At 39.7% G+C, this 18,578-nt stretch overlaps 2 protein-coding genes across 6 annotated transcripts; one reads left to right on the forward strand and one right to left on the reverse strand.

Moving 5' to 3' along the window:
• Window positions 1-2,435: 2,435 nt before the first annotated feature.
• On the reverse strand, window positions 2,436-12,893 carry LOC104922851 (solute carrier family 13 member 2). Of its 5 annotated transcripts, none has more exons than XM_027280470.1 (14): window positions 12,783-12,878; window positions 9,616-9,682; window positions 7,645-7,721; window positions 7,379-7,515; window positions 6,946-7,199; window positions 6,780-6,842; window positions 6,426-6,609; window positions 5,764-5,886; window positions 5,435-5,644; window positions 5,170-5,261; window positions 4,010-4,125; window positions 3,758-3,919; window positions 3,395-3,532; window positions 2,436-3,048 (listed from the first exon to the last, which is right to left on the reverse strand). In XM_027280470.1, exons 3-14 carry the CDS (start codon window positions 7,669-7,671, stop codon window positions 2,920-2,922), a joined length of 1,635 nt encoding a protein of 544 aa, XP_027136271.1. In that variant the 5' UTR covers window positions 7,672-7,721; window positions 9,616-9,682; window positions 12,783-12,878; the 3' UTR covers window positions 2,436-2,919. The 5 variants fall into 5 exon arrangements, with proteins under 5 accessions (XP_027136271.1, XP_027136270.1, XP_019115039.2 ...); XM_027280469.1 differs by having other exon boundaries at window positions 7,645-7,773; XM_019259494.2 differs by lacking the exon at window positions 9,616-9,682 and having other exon boundaries at window positions 7,645-7,773; window positions 12,783-12,893.
• Window positions 12,827-18,576, forward strand: slc46a1 (solute carrier family 46 member 1). The gene is made up of 6 exons (XM_010735793.3): window positions 12,827-13,179; window positions 14,113-14,504; window positions 14,597-15,075; window positions 15,672-15,755; window positions 15,937-16,093; window positions 16,240-18,576. The coding sequence occupies exons 1-6, from the start codon at window positions 12,865-12,867 to the stop codon at window positions 16,292-16,294; spliced, it is 1,482 nt and encodes a 493-aa protein (XP_010734095.3). The 5' UTR covers window positions 12,827-12,864; the 3' UTR covers window positions 16,295-18,576.
• The last annotated feature ends 2 nt before the right edge of the window (window positions 18,577-18,578 follow it).

The raw sequence follows: 18,578 nt of genomic DNA on the forward strand, positions 1-18,578 counted from the left end.
CCTTTTCTTTGTGGATTTGTAGCTGTGGTTGGATTTTCTCACTCAGACCTGTAACCTCTGTCAACATCCGAGCCAACTTCCCTCATGGATCTGCACACCTCGAACCCCTCTCACCCTGACAGTGAGCCACTTCGATAAATTGACTGTCTAAATATGTATTGCAATGCTTGATGGGCTGGTTTCAGATTTTGGCAGCTTAAAATGTCATTCTCTGTGTGTGCGTGTGTGTGTGATGTGTGTTGGCTCTTGTCCAGGTTACACCGGGAATAAGATATACAGGACGAAAAAACCTGCTGCAACAGGTTCCAAAAGATCTACCTGTGCTGTCATTGGCTTCCATCAGTCTTTCTTTGCCTGGCTGAATGGTTACTTGTCTGAATGGGACATAAGATACACTACTGATCACAGCCAGTGGCAGAGAGTGGGCACCGTGCCCTGGTTTCTGAGCTCGCCTTTGGCAAAGGTTCTCTCGCTCTAAACGTGATATACTTAACTTAACTTAACTGCGCATTCAACCAAATGGAAACACAGGCAGGTTCATTTAAAGCATGCGAGAATACATGTAAAGTTACAGCCAGAGAGAAGTTAACCAAACAGCGCTGAAAAGCAGTCAAACTGGAAAGTTCAGGTTTTGATGCAACAAATATGAGTTAATATCATAACTAATAGAAATACCCACCAATCCGGCTGTTGTGGATGTGAAGTCGAACCATCAGGCAGCTCCTATGCCCATTTTAAAACACTCCGCGTGGGCATCGCTTCATTTTCTTCCTTTTTTTCTTGAGAGATTTAAACTAGAGTTCTTCTCCGAAACATTTACAGTGACAGTATGAGACTCAACAAGTAAGGGAGGTAGGGAAATAAATGAGAAAGTGAGAGAGGGAGTAGAGCTATGTCAAAACAGGTAGATTTCTATCCTCCCAATGAACCAGGAAAACAGTAATGGCCTTAGCTCGTAGCTATACCTTGAATAAACCCTGTCCTCAGAGTGAAGGTGAGGCAGAATGACAGAGAGATAGAGGATTAATTACAGATTGAATAAACTCTTGTGTTACAGTGCAAGGCCTCAGCAGAGTGAAGCTACTGCTGAAGGCTCTTTCTGCCAAACACAGAGTTCTTGAGGAGGGTGTAATGTGGTAACAGTTTCCAGGAGGCACTTCAATGAAAGTCTCATTGTCTTCCAGGGGGTAAATTGTGCCCCAGTGCTTATGTGTTCTCAGTTGCAATATCAAGTTTTTCAGATCTGGAAAACGTTTAAAAAATCAACAAAGCTGAACCACCACCAGTCAGAACATCAGTGGAAGTTTTAAAATCCTGAGAGCTGATAGATAATTTTAGATGACAAGGTGACTGTCATCTAAACTGTGCACGGATACAAAATACATCAAAATGGAAGAAAAGAGTACTTCTCTGGAAGTTGTCACTGTCAGAAAAGATTTATTTAATGACTGAGCCAACACCTGAAACCAGTAACATAAAGGTGTGAAGCAACATGTTTGTCACTACAGAGTATATTTTTGTTTTATTAGTTTCACAAGAGTTCTGTTTATTTTTTCTAATAAAACAAACTGGTAAAACAGAAGATGAGTGTAAGATCAAGTAAATGAAAATCTAATTCCATATTTTATGATATCAGGAACAGTGATTCATGAGTGTCTTAAGAAAAACTCAGAGGAAAACATTCACTCAGTCCCTGAGGCAGTGAGATTTATCACTGACTTCACTTTTTGGCTCAGGGTGAGGTTATATAAATTCAGCAATTACTCTGCCTGTCCCAGAGATATTTCATACTAAAATGTGCAGCTGTTTCCCAAGATGCCTGCCTTCAGTATGTTATATTCACAATTATCATTTCTTCACAGCCTCAGAAGTGCTAAGTACAGGTGGTTCCATAACTGCAGAGGATTATACATCATATTAACTCACATGCCAAATGTTAATGATCAACCTTTTAAACTGAAAATGTACTGCAGCAGAAGATATCATGACATAAAAATGTCTTACCTCTGTCATCCATCACAACCTCATTAACTTCCATTATGATGGGAGCCATGATAGTTTTTGCTTCATATGATGCTGTCTGTCAGCCTTTACTAGGAAAGGGTTGCTAGATTAAATGATTTTGATTTTATGACTTTGTTTTTACCTCTGTGTACTACAGGTTCCCTTCACATACAGCAGATATACAGAACATTTGCCTTCTGTCCTCTTGGAGTTCTTAAAATCAGTCAGGGATGCGGTGGTTCATAATCCTATGGCTGTCAGTAAGATTTGAGCCCATCATTAAATTTAACAGTCTCAGAAACTCAGAAACTACAGTGAACGTGAAACATTCGGGTTTAAGTTAAGACATGTATGTACCTGCCCAAAATATAAAAAGCATAGTACATTAGTATGCAAAGAAAAAAAAGAAGAAAAAAAAGATCATTGTTTTATGTTGTTTAAACTTTTATTTATTACATTAGGATAGTGCAATCTTTGCATCTTTATATTTTTTGCCACAATATAAACTTTTGTTTTTAAATACATGTCTTTTAGGTGAAAACTGTTGATTGATTGTTGAGGTAAATGACTGTAAAAGTTTTGATCTGCTTGGCTGACTGTCCAGAAGATAATTTATCTAAAATGAACTGAACTCAAAACATCAACAAAAGGTGCTCCAGTGTTTCCACTCAACATTCCCAGATGATTTCTGGAGACCATCACAATGATATAATATTGAAAGCTGCATAAAAGAACCTGTGTCAGCACTCGAGGATGGACCTCGCTGCACATCAGGCTGTACGAGCTAAAGAATTTGGGAAGCCTTTATAAAAAAAACAGTAACCTTCCAGCCCAGTCCATCAGTGGTGGGATTCAGATATATAGGAAGATGTTGGTTATATTTCCCTAAATTTCTCAATTTTCCTGAGTTCATATTCAAGGAGTTTTGGTGGCATTGGCCCAACTGGGAAAGGTATTCAGCTGGAACATAGGCACTCCCCATGTGTTAATGGCTATGTTGATGGTCATGACTCCAACGAAATTTAGAATGAATCCAGCTTTGGCCTGGAACAACCAGAAAAAATACAACTTAAATAAACCATGAACATAAATACAAAAACAGTATTAAACATAGATTAACAACATGAATAAAATCTGATTTGGACCTGAGGTCAAGGCACTAATGGTGTTTGAGTACTGGATAGGGTACAGTAGAGATACTGGGGGAGTAGTCAAGATACTGGGGTATATTCTATTATTATTACTCAGGATATTGTGTGTGTGTGTGTGTGTGTGTAAATAGATAATAATAAAGGATTGATATAAGCTGCTTATCTAAAAACTGGATGACTGGATGAGCCTTTATCTAAAACACTGTGTGCAGGTCTCTATTTTTTCTGAGAGGTCTTACCATGTCCATGACTTTGAGGTTGCCATAGGAGAAGGCGATGGCGTTGGGTGGAGTGGCTACAGGCAGCATGAAAGCCAGCGAGGCAGAGATGGTGCATGGGAGCATGACGTATAGTGGATGTATCTTGATGGCAGTGGCCTGGAAAATAAATTAAACTGCCATTCACACAAACTCACACCAAACAGGCAAGTATACACCTGTCAGAACCTCATGGTGAGGGATTGGGAGTGCTATGGAGAACTTGAAGACTGGAAGTAGTGGGAATAAGCCAGCCTGGCAAGCCTACAAACACCTCAAAAGCTCACCAGCTAACACATTGTTTTGCATTTGTTTAACCCACACAAGAGAGATGTTGTGTCTCACCATAGAGGCCAATATTGGCAGAAACAGAGTGGTGGTAGCAGTGTTGCTGGAACATTCGGTGAACATGGCCACCAGCAGACACAACAGGATGGAGATGGCAAAAGGAGGGATGCTCTGCAGCGGTACGAGACTTTCTCCCAGCCACAAAGAAAGTCCAGATTTCTTTATGCGGGATGAGAAAACATACATCAGCAGCCAAACATTTATAAATAGAATTAACTCATTTCAGAAACTTGTGGTCAGCTGTGTTACCTCACTTCCGTGGGCCAATGCAAAACCTCCTCCCAGAAGCAAAAGGATGTTCCAAGGCATCTTTTCATGGACAATATCCCAACTAAGCAGAGGTGAAGGAGCTTCAGCAGGGGTCCCTATAAGGACATCAAAAAATCAGACTGTTTATTTTCAGGTACTGGTTAAGACATAAGTCATAAACTATGATATAACTAGAAATGTCTAGCTTTTATGGTCTACAGATAAGAAAACCATAGAAATTGCCATAAACACACTCCATAAAGATAAAAGTAAATGTGATAAACCATGTAAGCTGTCAAAATCAAAAACAAAATGAGATGTTGTAACTGGATTCATACTTTTAACGACGAATTAAGGTGTAAAATGGACTTTGGCACCTCGAAGTCTGCATCAAACCTTTTAAACTAAGAGGGTGTTAATCATCCTGTCAGTCCTCTGTGTACAAAACACACTGCATTTCCACTTTATGAGGAGCTGCAAAAACCTTCTTGCTTATAGGCATGAGCGGGACACAGTTAACTTAAGTTACAGAGGGAGAAAAAAATATTCATTGATACAAAAGTAATTTGTCTAAAGGAACAGCAAACCATGAACTGTTGCACAGGCTTGACCTTGGTGCTATCAGGCTACAACTCAGGAAGGAGTTGGGATAATGTTTATTAGAAAGCACTGAATCAGCAAAATGAGTTGTCAAGGGCAGTAAAAGTTACTGACTGTATCTTTGCCAGTTATAGTACATAGATACAGAGGACAGATAAGATTATAAAACTGCACACCTATCATCTTGTGACAGACTTGCCGCAGCATGTCACAAACATAACATGTGGTGTAACCTTTAACTTGTGATTGCGCTGCTGTGCAGAGATGGAGCCAGAACCTACACAGACATGCAAGAAGTAAATAGACAGCTTTATTCAAATTCTAATTAAAGGTAAATAGACACCGTCATTCAAATTCAAATTAAAGGTGTCTATTTACTTCTTGCATGTCTATGTATACTTCTTAAAAAGGTGCTAATTTGTGTATTTTTCACACAATTTTATCAAGGCTGCAGAATCTCAAAATGTGATGCTCAAAAGCTGCACAATTTGTTACACCTTATTTATAATAATGCACCTGTTGCACATATAAACTTATCAGAAACATGCCAGCTGGCTTACCATCACTGGACGTTCTGCATCTGGGCAAATTGGACGGGATGCAGAAGAAGAGTGTTGACATTAATATGGCCACGGTGCCATCTGTGACGTACCTGATGAGAAAACACGTTTAAAATATATCTGCATTTCTACTGCATTACCTGCATTAACCTCCTCCATTCAAAGATAAACAAAGCTACAGACTGGCTAACAGGCTGGACAGTTTCCAGGTCACCTCTTCACTTTTCCACTGAGCAGTCATGAAATGCTGTATATTTGTACTCACGTTTTGTCTTTGTTGAAGAGCACAGTGGCCCAGCCGGGTATGAACCCAGGCTCCCTGGTAAACCACAGAAGAACCAGCAACGTGAAGATAACCAGCACGCAGCCTTCAGCAAAGCTCATCCTGCCCAACTTTTTGTACTCATCCTTGATCACTTGGTATGCCTCCCTGTCACCATTGTTCTTTGTGCCACACCCAAAGGACTTCCTCAAGCTGGAATAAAACAATGTCGGAAAACAAAACACTCTGCTATTTTAACCACTATTTTTATAATGTGGATGCTTCAATAATAACAATAAAATATCAGAACATCTCCAGTCCATGAAACTTACTCAAAGCCCAAAAACATAAACTGCAGCCACAACCAGGACAAGACGAGCATGAGCAGCATGTTAGGGAATGAAAAGCCAAACCAGCTCGCAAAGTTGATAATGCCTCCATTATGTGGGAAGAGTCTGTTGATGATAAAAAAGAAACATTAGAACCCAAACACCTAGTTGAACTCACCTGTGAGATTAGCAAGTCTACAAGTGCCAGCAAGTTTTGTTTTGAGTTATTAAGGGGTTCTATTTTTGTTGTTTTGTTGTATCACTTATCACTTAGTTCAGCACTTTCTCAATAATTTCAGTACTGAATGAACTTGGCATTGCATTACGAATGGGGGCACAATCCTACAAATTTTTAATTAAAATTACAGCAGTCCACTAGTATTAATTACTACCCTGTCTGTCCACTGTAAATAAGTTTTGACCCACTGCGAATGTAGGTTTAGAACAAAAAGCACTACAAATAACAAATATATAACGAATAACAATACTATAACAAATATTTGTTCACCTTGTTTTTCTTTATATGCAAATAGTAATTGCGCAAAACCAGACTTGCCTAATCCTGTTGCCAAATCTAAGGCAGTAGGTGTGGGTGCTTCTGGAAAATGATAGAATTTTACCTTGTGTAAGTGTTGTGTGATTATTTGCATATAAGCATGTCTTACTCATCAATCTGGCCCTTTAGGATAACATTGGGTGTGGTTCCAGTGAGAGTGGCAGTCCCGCCAATGCTGGCAGCGTAACATACACTTAGGCTCATGCCTTTAGTCAGTTTGGCATAATTCTGTTCCCGCTTCAGTCTGCGCAGCTCAGCCTCCAACGTACTTTCACAAACCTCTGCAGGGACACCTTCAGAAAAAGAAAAAAAAAACATCTTAATTTAAAGTGACTTGAAAAGAAAGAAAGAAAGAAAGAAAGAAAGAAAGAAAGAAAGAAAGAAACAAACAAACAAACAAACAAACAAACAAACAAACAAACAAAGAAATTAGGTTACTTCAAAGACAAAGTTAAAGACTTACTTGAAGTAACATCATTTTCATTCATTCTCTTTATGTCTTTGCTGTCATTGTCTTTATCCGCATCTGCAAAACACAGACAAACACAGACAAGTACATAACAAAACAGTGAAACAACAATACCAACGGTAAAATAAAAATAGCCACTAAAAAGTCACCAAAAACACACCCATGTTAATTCTGCTGTCCTTATGTTTAAGCTCATTGCCGTGGCTTTCTTTGGTGTCATTCATCTCATATGCCTGATTATCTTGACCATCCTTTGCGACTGTCAAGCTGTAGTGCCTCTCATCAGCATTGGCCTCTGTGTCACACAGCTGCTGCAGCACAGCATTGGCGATGGGCAGCATCATGGCTGTGGAGGCTGTGTTACTGATCCACATGGACAGAAAGGCCGTGGTGCCCATGAAACCGATCATCAAACTGGAGAGAACGCAAGGAAGACGATTAGATAGAAAGCATGTAGACATTTGAAATGTTGCATCAACAACCTGCACTCTTCTGGGGAAGGCTTTCCATAAAAACAGCACCAGATCAGAACACAAAGGTAGCATATATAGCAGTATATTTATATGTATGCATGTAAAAATTAGGTTTCCTACAGCGATGGCTTGACCCCCACAATAAGCAGAACTTGTAGGGCAATCCTCCTGTGCAGGTTCCATTGTTCGACAGCGATGGCCACCAGCAGCCCACCAATAAAGAGCATGTTTGAGTCTTTAAGGTACTGGATACAAACCTGGATAAACGAAAGCAAATAGAAAAAATCCAAATAGGATCACATAGAAGTGTAAAACAGATCCCTTGGACTTTGAAAAGAGGTAGTAGACACTGTCAAACTAATTCCAAGACACAGTAAGAAGAATACCTCTCCTGATTCCATGATGCCCATCATGGGGAAGAGAATGACAGGCAGCAGGGCGGTCACAGCCAGAGGGATACACTCTGTACACCAGTACAAAGCCATGAGGATAATTACAAAGCCACATTTTGCTTGCTGTAATGACAGAATGACAAATGACTGTTTGTAAATGCTTTTTTTAACTTGAAAACTTGGCAAGTCTATAGTTGTAACATTTGCCGCCAGTCATGATTAATTAACATCTCACTGTGTGGCATAAATGCTAACCTACTAATTGCTTATAATTATGGGTGAACTCTATTAAGGCGCTATACAGATGAATTGTATTATAATACATTATGGTAGTTTGTGTTTGTATATATAGTGTATTTTTATGCTTTATGAAAAAACAAACAAAGAACCATAAAATGCTTATCTCATGAATTATGACGCACTGAACAGGAACAGAGTTTGTGGTTTTGTGGTTTAATAGGACTGAACATGATCTCACTTTTCAATTTATCACAGTCAAAGATTACATGGGACAAAGGTCACTGACAGAGGCCTTTCCTGGACGTGGTACAACAAAGAAGACAATGTTAAAGCAATAAATGTACTTCCAGACTAATGTCTTTGATCCTTTTCGATTATCAGTGGATACATTTTTCATTTTTTTGCATTTGTTCATTTTGTTTCATTTTGTTTCACAGATTTTGTCTGCAGATTTGTCTGCAGTACTATTGAAACTCTGTTTATTAAAGTGGTGTATTTGGAAAAAGCACAAGGCAGGCAGCGCAGAAATATATTCTCAAAAAAAGTGTCATCATTTTCTAAGCGACAATGTATAAAGACAACCTCCCCAGTGAATTGAACTAAATAATGAGATTCCTAATGAGCATCTACTCTTCTCTCTCTCCCGACTCTTTAGTGGTAGAATGACGCATTCAATCACTTTCATTACTACAGTTATGGACAGCAGAATCAGCTCTTATTTTGCTTCATTAACTTCTAAACATATCACCACAAAAAGAAGTCATCATGAGCCCTATTCAAATAACACATCTATCCAATATCACAATCTAGCACTAATACAAACTCTCCTACTTCCTTCCTTTACATATCATGTAATTTTTTTTTTACAACAGAGGTTTATTACATCCGCAGTCAGGGCTTTAAGACCTTTGCACTGCTCACTCCTAGTAATCCCATAGTAGTAGTAGTAGTAGTAGAATGCATGTTTTATATAATTTGTAGTATGACTTCTTATTGCATCACACATTCATATAATAATAATCAATTAAGTTTTGTTAGTATAACATTTAAGCAATGTCTCCTGGTCTGCAAGGACAGAAAAACATATCTGAGGCCGTAGTCTACTGGACCTTTGAGATGAAATTTAAGGTTGATATGAAGTTTGAGAATAATAATAAACCACCTTCTCCACTCACCATCTATAGTATTCATGTATTGCAAATATTTAGCATTGTGCTTGAGTTATTTCAGAATAACAAAAAAGCCAAAAGTCAAAGACAGGATATGATAAAACACCTGGAAAGACAATCAGATCTGTTCCTTGATGTTTGACCTGTGGTGATGGCAATATTATTACAGCACAAGTGATTTTCAATCAGATATTATGGCTGAACTGTACCGGATTGAAGAACCACTGGAGAGAAAAAGCTGCACTGTGCCATCAACTGTACATATTGTGCATTATTTTGAAGGTTTTAAAGCCACACTTTGATTTAAAGGAATGTGAGCTGTACTTTCTGTTTTTTAGGAACCCTTGTGGCAAAAGTTTTGGGAGAATTGATCATTTACATGCTATCTCAAATAACTACAAGACAACTTAACACCAGTAGCTGACAAAGTAAAGTAATACATGTATTGTATAGCTTTGGACTAATATACATCATGTAATAAGACAAACCATATCTGTAGATTAGATTACATTTTCCTACGACAGAAAAACACACATACGCATGTTAATTTTCTTACCGGTGTTGGGATGATCAGTGGCAGAGGCAACACTAAAATAGGTGTCAGGACTATCACAATGTAGTTCCTATACCGCCACAGCCATGTAAAAAATCCAGCCATGATCCAGATAGTGTGTTGGACATCCAACGTATTGAAAAGTCAGAGATAAAAATTAGTAATAATTAGTGACACCAGTGACACTTCTGAGAGACAGTAACAGACAAAGGGTTTATATAGTGCTTTAGACAATACATCTGTAAAAAAAAGGATTAAAAATTAACTTCTGAGTTATTCATGTACTAGGTGTGTTTCTATCTAACCCCTTCAGATAAGGTTAGCGTCCAGGAGCAATAATCTACAGAATTTATCCTTCTTGACCGACTTCTGATCTTGATTGTAACATGTTTTGTCTGTGTCAGGTGTAAATGAAGGCCTATCACAGGGATAACACATTCACACTGTTTTACACCTTTGGACATTTGATGAAGCCAAGGAAGAGAAGGGGGCTTAATCACGGGTGGTCAAAACGAGCAAAACATATAATGGTCATATAATCAAGGCAATTAAACAATATCTAGACCTTCATGTTAGGAAATGAAAATGAATGGATGAAATGAGGCTTTATAGCAATATAGACCTTTTTCACAGCAGCCACTTTGGCATGAAATAGTAGCGTAAAAATGCCAATGATACTAATTCAGGTCCTGTTCCATTCAAGTTAAACTGGGGCTGCTGTGGTGCATGTTGGCTCAATGGAAAAAGGCTCTGCTGCACTAAATTGAACTGAACCTTAATTAGTATCATAGTGTAAAGGGGGAAACAACACTTTAAGGGTCCTGTCTAGAGTCTGTATTTAGTTTGTCTGTTCTGGGCTCCTGTAGAAACATGATGTTTCAACATGCGGCCTCAATGAAAGAGGATCTGCTCCCATTGTAGCCAACAGGATGAATAGACTTGTTCGTAAGGCCAGTGATGTTGTGGGGGTGCAGATGGACTCGCTGACTGTGGTGTTGGAAAGGAGGATGCTGTCTAAGGTGCGGGTTATTTTGGACAATGACTCCCACCCAGTCCATGAGGTGCTGGACAGACTCTGAGACTGCCGGCACCAAGATGCTCCACAGAGAGTGACAAGAAGTGTTTCCTACCTGTGAGCATCAGTCTCTACAACCCCTCCCTCAAAATATGAGACGATCCAAGTCAAGTCCAGTAGCTATCGAACTGGCTTGTGTAGTACATAAGTGAAATCTTCCACACATGCATACTGCACTTTAAACAATCAGTGTCTATTCTCTGTACAGTCTCTCAAAGACTAAATTATTTATAAGGTTATAGATTTCCATATTGCATAGTTCACTGTTACTTGGCTTTTATTTACTGCTACTGGTTTTATTTAACTGTTATTTATACATGTGTATATAGTGTTAAAATGGATATCCTATAGGTGTATAGTGTTAAAGTTTTTTCTTGGGATGTTACTATCCAACCTCTTCCCTGCGGGGATTAATAAAGTATTTCTGATTCTGATAGATATAAAAGGAGAATTTTCAAGTAACAAAAATAAAAGGGTTCTTATTTTCAGGTGATTATACATGCATGAAAACATAGTTATGCATACTATGTCTGCCTTATTCGCCTTATTATTATAATAAAGGCCCCCTATTTTACACACTGCACCTTTAATGTACAGAAGTGGTGTCTATGTAGTGTGTAAGATAAGGGGCCTAAACTTTTTTTTAAAGAGGGCCAGATTTGACAATGTGAAGATGCCCGGGGGCCAATACTAACCTTTCAAAAATGAAAAAAAAAAATACCAATAAAAGTTACATACAAATGCACTGTTTTGTAGAAATTTTGTTTTTAATTATGTTTTTTTTTTTTTAATGACTGTATGTATGGAGTATGTTAAACTTGCATGAAGTTGATACAAATCTTAAGATCACGTTCATTTTAAAACATGACTTATTATGAGTAATGCAACTAAGTAATGTAAGTCTGTTAACATTTAAGTTTAAAACACATCATATCTTGCTCTTGTCTTTCACAAAATCATCCAGAATGTAATATTTGTTTCTTTTTTATTTCATTTATACCTTGCAGTTATTATTTATATCATGGTCAATTACTTTTGTAATATTATTTATATTATGGTCACTACTCTTGCAATAATATTATTATTTGTATCATGGTCACTTTCTTTGCAATATTTCTTACACTATGGTCACTTTATATTACAATACTCTTTTATATATCATGCCACTTTTATCCTCTGTACTCTGTTCTGAAGGTGGGTTGTTTTTAGTGTTTATTGTGTAGGTTATAGATATTTCTGTCTGTTTAATGTGTTTTTTTTGCCTTTTCTACTTTTTTTCTAATTCTGTAATGTATGCTACACTTTACTCTGCTGCTGTAACAAGTACATTTCCCCGTGGTGGGATGAATAAAGTATATCTAATCTAATCTAATCTAATGTAATGTTATCTAATATTTTGTAACACTTCTACAGACATATAACACCAGCAGTTATGTCCTTAAAGGTTTAAATCAGTATGTCAACCCAAAAAAAAGCCAAATCTTCCAGCCATACAGTATCTGACAATCCCAGCAGGCCATAAATAATATGTTATAAAAATGAAGCCTGACCGTGGGCCTCTGAACACCCCTGGTCTAGTAGTGATGTGTCGGTCGCAAGCGATCCGGTTTTAAGAGCCGGCTCTTTGAAGTGAACGACGGGAGCCGGCTCCTCGTTGTGAGCCGATTTAAGGAGATGTTTATTCCATTATTTTGGTTGATAAATTAATTAAATAGTTAGTACGTTATATTTATAATAACAGCAATAATAATAAAATAATAATACAAATTAATTAATAAAACCAATTAATAAAATGTGAGGAGCCGTTTGGGAGCCGAAAGAGCCGGCTCCTTATAGTATGCAGAGCCAAAAGAACCGGCTCTCCAAAAAGAGCCGACATTCCCATCACTATGGTCTAGTCTAGTGTCTTAACAAACGGGTGTAGTTCACCTCTTCGTCCAGACGGGGTTGCTGAGTTCCCGCTTTAATGCGCCTCGGTGTCCCTTCCTTTATTTAGCTGAGCTGACAGAAAAGTTACCTAGAAGCTGGTTTTATTTTACCCAACAGAAACACCAGCACCAGCAGAGTAAACTAAAACTGGCGTTAGTATGATTACCTAGTTGGACACAGCTGCAGCGTTACACGAAGGCGCTGGTTCAGACACTCAAACACAAACAGTCAGGTCACGTCGGTTGGACATGGAGGAGCCCGACACCGCGGCGATCCTCCCGGGCGATGGACTCGCGTCAACCGACGACGAACTGACCGACGTCTCCGGCGGCCTCAAAGAGGAGGCGGATGTACCGACCACCGGCTCCGTACGACCACCGTTTACATGCTCGCTGCCGGTTTCCGTGGAGCCCGTGTTGTTCCTTTCCATGTTTTCTCTGGCCCTGCAGGCGCCTCTGTCCACGCAGTATCTGTGGGACCGCATCAGCGAGGACCTCGGCTACAACGGCTCCAAGGGGTCGGGGTGCAGCAACAGCTCCGTGCCGCCCGACCCTCTTCAGAAGGTAGCCAACGTCTTATAACGGTCACTCAACGTCTTAAAACGGTCACTCAACGTCTCATAACGGTCACTCAACGTCTTATAACTGTCACTCAACGTCTTATAACTGTCACTCAACGTCTCATAACACGTCTTATAACGGCTGCTCAATTCAAAAAAATATGACAGTCACATAAAAGTAGTATTCCCACTGCAAAAACACCAAGTCTGCTGCTGCTGTTGGTCAAATATATAATTTATATTGTTTATAATGTTTTGCTCAATGGCACAGCTGTCAGCTGTAATTTATTTATTTATTTATTTATGTTTGTTAGCCAGCTACCTGTTACCCACTGCTGGTGATACAGGCCAAGTGTTGATCATTAACTAACAAAGAGAAGTAAAGTTTCTTTGGCACTGCCTTGAGTAAATGAATCACACTCAAGAAGTGCTACAAATGTGGGTCAATGGGGGTGAATTATATTTACTGATTAATTAACAAGGACAATGCCTAAAATGAGTATTTTTCTGACATTGTCAAGTACTTCAAAATGTATTTAAAATATGCAACACAAGGAGGAATATTAATGTTAAAGTATACACACACAAACAAAAAACATCACATTAAAAGCTAGACTACAATAAAAGACATGACATTGCAGGTCTATTTAGAAGCATTTTTCCAAATTAAAATGTGACATGTATCGAGAATCATCTGTGCATAAAATGCAGCTGTGTGTATATATATACATATTATATATAAAAAGGGAAAAGACTTCAAAATTATTATTGAGTTTCCACAAAGAGGAACAGCGGTCACAAGTTGAAACTAAACAACAGGAATATGATGAGCGAGCAGATAGATCAGCAGTTTTCTCCAGGACCCAGACAATTTGGTATTCGCTATCTAATTATGGACAAATGCAATGTAAAACTGATCAGTGTTTTGTTTTGGCAGGAGGTGGAAACCTTAACAGCCCACTGGAACCTGTACATCAGTCTTGGAGGCTTTTCTGTAGGCCTGCTGGTTGTGCCTCTCCTGGGATCGTGGAGTGACCTCGCTGGGCGCAGACGTGTCCTTATCTTCCCCAACCTAGGCCTAGCCCTTCAAGCAGTGGTTTACCTGGTGGTGATGTACCTGAAGCTGCCTGTGGTCTACTTCCTAGTGGGTAGGCTACTTAGTGGCCTTTCAGGGGATTTCAACGCCATCCTAGCCGGCTGCTTTTCTTATGTAGCTGATATCAGTGACAGAAGGTCCCGCACCTTCAGGGTTGCAGTCTTGGAGGCTTGTTTGGGCCTTTCAGGGATGCTGGCTAGCATCATCGGTGGGCAGTGGCGGCGGGCCCAAGGGTAAGAAATGTGTGTTGTTGCACAGTCAGAGTAAGATCACTAACACCAGTGCATCCTTCTGAATTGCATTATATTTTTATGCTTGTGTTTAGGTACATCAACCCGTTCTGGCTCGTCCTGGCCACTAACTTGGCTTCAGCTCTGTACGCATACCTGTTTGTCCGTGAGTCTGTCACACCAGACCCGAGTGCTAAGCTCTTCACCTCTCGCCACTATAAAGCTGTCTGGCACCTCTTCTCGACAGGAGGCAGCACTAGTGAGGCAGGCAGAAGATATCACAGATGTAAGCTGTGGCTTTACATGCTGTGTTTCTTTCTGGTGGTGACTGTACACTTCGGCAGCAGGGAGCTGTATGTGTTGTATGAGTTGAGCTCACCGCTGTGCTGGGGTCCGGCTCTCATTGGCTATGGATCAGCAGCACAGCACCTGGCCTACCTTACCAGTCTGTTGGGACTGAAGCTCATGCAGCGCTGTCTGGCGGACTCCTGGGTGGCCCTCGTAGGCCTGGCCTCCAACATCATTGGGCTGGTGGTCTTCTCTGTGGCTGACAGCACCGACCTCATGTTCACAGGTGAGAGAAACTGGCCTGAGTTGGTGATGTTTCATGAACCTGGATGTGTTTGCAAAGGTATTTGGGTGGTTGCAGTTATGGTGTTCTGTCTTTATTCATACATAAACAAAACTAAAGTCAGGACAAGAGAAGAGAGATGACTTCAAGGTCTGAATACTTCACTATTACACACCTAAATCAATATTTATTAAGACTAGAACTAGAACGCACCTTTTAAAAGCTGCTTTTAATGGTTAACTCAAGCCGTTTTTTGTTTTTAGTGACTTATTTCAATGTGAAGTCTCTCTTTGTCAGGCAAATGATGTCACGCTGTCACGGCTCAGCAAGCGACAGACTGAACAGGTTGTTTGTGTTGGCAACCTTGAATAACAAGGCAATAAAAAACTCAGTACGTACACCGCGTGTAGCTGGTGAGGATAATTAACGGCAACCACAGAAGTTAAACTGCACAATGTAGAGAGGGATTCAGAGATTGTAAAGTAGCTGCATAGTAAAGGCACTATTTTATAACAGGACAAATGCAAAACACAGTTTAAAACATTAACAGTGCATACTTTGTGTTAATGTGGTTTCACTGTTGATCTGTCTGTCACCAGGTTATGGTCTGTGTTTCCTCTTCATGGCTGCGACTCCTGTGATCAGGTCAAAGCTGTCCAAGCTGGTGGACCCATCAGAACAAGGTCAGACATCTGGAAATGAGAGCTCAGTGCATCATATGTGTAGTATTTAAATGAGTTAGTGAATTTTAAATTATTGTAATTGTATCATGATGCAGTGCTGTGTCCAATTTGAAGCACATGAGGTGTTCAGCTTGTGTCCTGCAGGTTGTATACATGACTGTGTGTTTGTACTTTCTCCCAGGGGCCCTGTTCGCCTCTGTTGCCTGTGTGGAGAGTCTATGTTTCCTGGTGGGCAGTGGCGTCTTCAACTCCCTCTACCCAGCCACACTGCACTTCATGAAGGGCTTCCCCTTCCTGTTTGCTGCAATCATCCTCTTCATTCCCGCTGGAATAATTGGGTAATTTTGTCTTTTGTCTTTTTGTTGTTTTCTCATTAGTGTATTCTAGTTACGAAAAGCAAGATATTTTCAACAAGCGCATTACAAAAAAGTATAAAAAATGAGCAAAATACATTGTTAACAATTGTTCGTGTTTGTCTTTAAAGGACCCTGCAGTGTCTGGACCAGAGGAGAGATCACAGAGACGCTACAGCATCCTGATCTGAGACTTAAAGTTCATCCTGGTGTCAGTCTATGAGGTGAGCCGCCCTGACACAAACACGTCCATCTGTGATGCTGGGAGAGACTTTTGATCCACTTTCGAGCGATGGGAGTTACACCAAAGAGATCAAGACAAAGAGATGAAGTATCAACCTCATTACACAAGACAATACAAATGCTGTAATACATGTGATACGTGCTTTCATTTTGTGAGAGTGCCAAAGATCGTGCCTACTGTTACTTTGCATATTGACTTCATGAATTCCAGTAGCTCTGATTGCACGGTACATAAGAGGAAAGTACCAAACTCCTCAGTTGTTCGTATCAAGCATAGGCGCAACATAATGTGTGTTCAAAAGGCTGTTCATTCATAATCTCCTGACACTGGTGTGCCTTCTGATTACAGCAGTTATAAGTAATAACTGAGACACTCTTGACACGCTTATTGTTCCGTCTTTAAAAGATCACCACAGAGTTTTCTTTTAAAGAAAGAGTGGGGAAATAAACTCTTCTGCTAATTGTGGCACATTAATAATATTTTTTAAATCAGTATCCAGCCAATGAACCCTTTGATATTAACGACTAATAAGTGCCATTAGTTTTCTGTTTTGTTTTTTTTTTTGCATCCAGGTCTATTTACCGTAGGTTTCGTCTAAGATAGCCTACAGCAGTGTTTTTCAATCCTGGTCCTCAGGGACCACTGCCCTGCATGTTTTGGATGTTTCCTCCTCCACCACACCTGATTCAAATGATCAGCTCGTCATCAAGCTCTGCAGTGGCCTGATAACGAGCCACTCATTTGAATCAGGTGTGGCCTACAGTATCTGGCCAATCACGATGCAGTCTGGTGGAACATCACAAACTAAAACATTGAACGTGGTGGATCTCGTGATTCTTCTATGACACATAGAACACCTTCTCCGCTAGCCTGATGTTATAATGTTGATGATTAGTTTGAATTTTATCATGTGTTTTAAGTACTTTTATTTGTTATATTATGTGCAGTACACGATTCTTTAAAGTGTAACTAAACTCCCCAAATACTATAAACATGCTGCTGGTTGAACCCTGGAGTTTGCAATTGAATTTCACTATTAGCTGATCTGGAGGTAGGTGACGCTTTTGTTACCAACCAGCCCTCATGAAACCAACCTCTCCTGACTCTACAGACTGAGGCCTGCTATATATCTGTACTGACACTGCCTGACTTATCCTCTCAGCACATGCACAGAGGGTTGTATTCTTGCTACACATAGCAGTGGTCAGTGTGTCACTGATCGGTATTCACTCCAGCATCAGACATCACGTAGCCACAAAGCCAGTAGTGATGCTATATTAGCAGATTTTGGTGGTGCAGTTACACTTTAACTCTCGGCATAGAAGTTGATAAGCAGATTAACTAAATGTTGAACCTTTCCTTTAAGATTTTGTTGTTGTTGTTGTTGTTGTTGACGATGAAATGATCATGTAATTTATTCACTCCAATGCTGCTGCTGCTCATTTCTTAATATGAAAGTACTGTACGTCAAGAGGATACAGCCTCACTTGTAGCCTACAACATCTCAGATGATAAATCACACAAAGTTTTATTCCAAAAAAGGAGGTGACAGAACTGTTTTAGATCTACAAGTTGTCATTAATAGACAATATAGAGTGACTGAAGGTCTTTATGTTTTATGTTTTTACTTTAAACAAGGGTACTTTACTATATCCTTCTTCCTATGTATTCACTGAGATTTGAGAGGAGAGTCGGCCATGTTAAGGGTGGAAGTGTCTCTATAGCCCTCCAACAGTGAGGTCAGTATCTGATCGGATCATGTTTGGCACATATTCAAACTCAACCATCAGTAATCCACTGCAGTTAGCGGCAGTCAGGGATTACTGAGTTACACCTCGACCCTCCCTCCCTTCTCTTTCCATAAAGACAGCACAGTCCGAACCCCCTGAAGAGCCCCCACTCCGACCACCACAACAACACTGGATAGTCCCAGAGCACAGGTCCACAGCAAACATGCATACAGAGGTCAGGCCCTAGTCGCACAGTGAGGGAACAAGAGCTGCCAAATGAGCTTTAAAATGCACAAAGGGAAGTTTGGAGGTTAAGTGAAGCATTAACTCCACTGTGAATCGATCTGTATGAAGATAAAAGCCGTCCTTGTTTTCTTCATAATCAGATTTGAAATATTTATAAGCTGCAATCATTTTATTTTTAGAATATGATTGAATCATTTGTTTACATGTAACGCACAATTAAATGGAAAATAAATGAAAGATCACTCTTATA

This window comes from Larimichthys crocea, chromosome VII (genome assembly GCF_000972845.2).
Source record: "Larimichthys crocea isolate SSNF chromosome VII, L_crocea_2.0, whole genome shotgun sequence".
Classification (NCBI taxonomy): Eukaryota; Metazoa; Chordata; class Actinopteri; family Sciaenidae; genus Larimichthys; species Larimichthys crocea.

Bases quoted from the DNA above. Each gene is read 5' to 3' on its own strand.
- LOC104922851 (XM_010735795.3), bottom strand. From the start codon at position 9,717: ATGGCTGGATTTTTTACATGGCTGTGGCGGTATAGGAACTACATTGTG. The intron at 7,200-7,378 runs GTAGGAAACCTA...CGTTCTCTCCAG, and splicing joins GTGGGGGTCAAGCCATCGCT to TTTGATGATCGGTTTCATGG. The intron at 3,920-4,009 runs GTAACACAGCTG...TCCCGCATAAAG, and splicing joins CATTGGCCCACGGAAGTGAG to AAATCTGGACTTTCTTTGTG.
- slc46a1 (XM_010735793.3), top strand. From the start codon at position 12,865: ATGGAGGAGCCCGACACCGCGGCGATCCTCCCGGGCGATGGACTCGCG. The intron at 15,076-15,671 runs GTGAGAGAAACT...GTCTGTCACCAG, and splicing joins CACCGACCTCATGTTCACAG to GTTATGGTCTGTGTTTCCTC. The intron at 15,756-15,936 runs GTCAGACATCTG...ACTTTCTCCCAG, and splicing joins GGTGGACCCATCAGAACAAG to GGGCCCTGTTCGCCTCTGTT.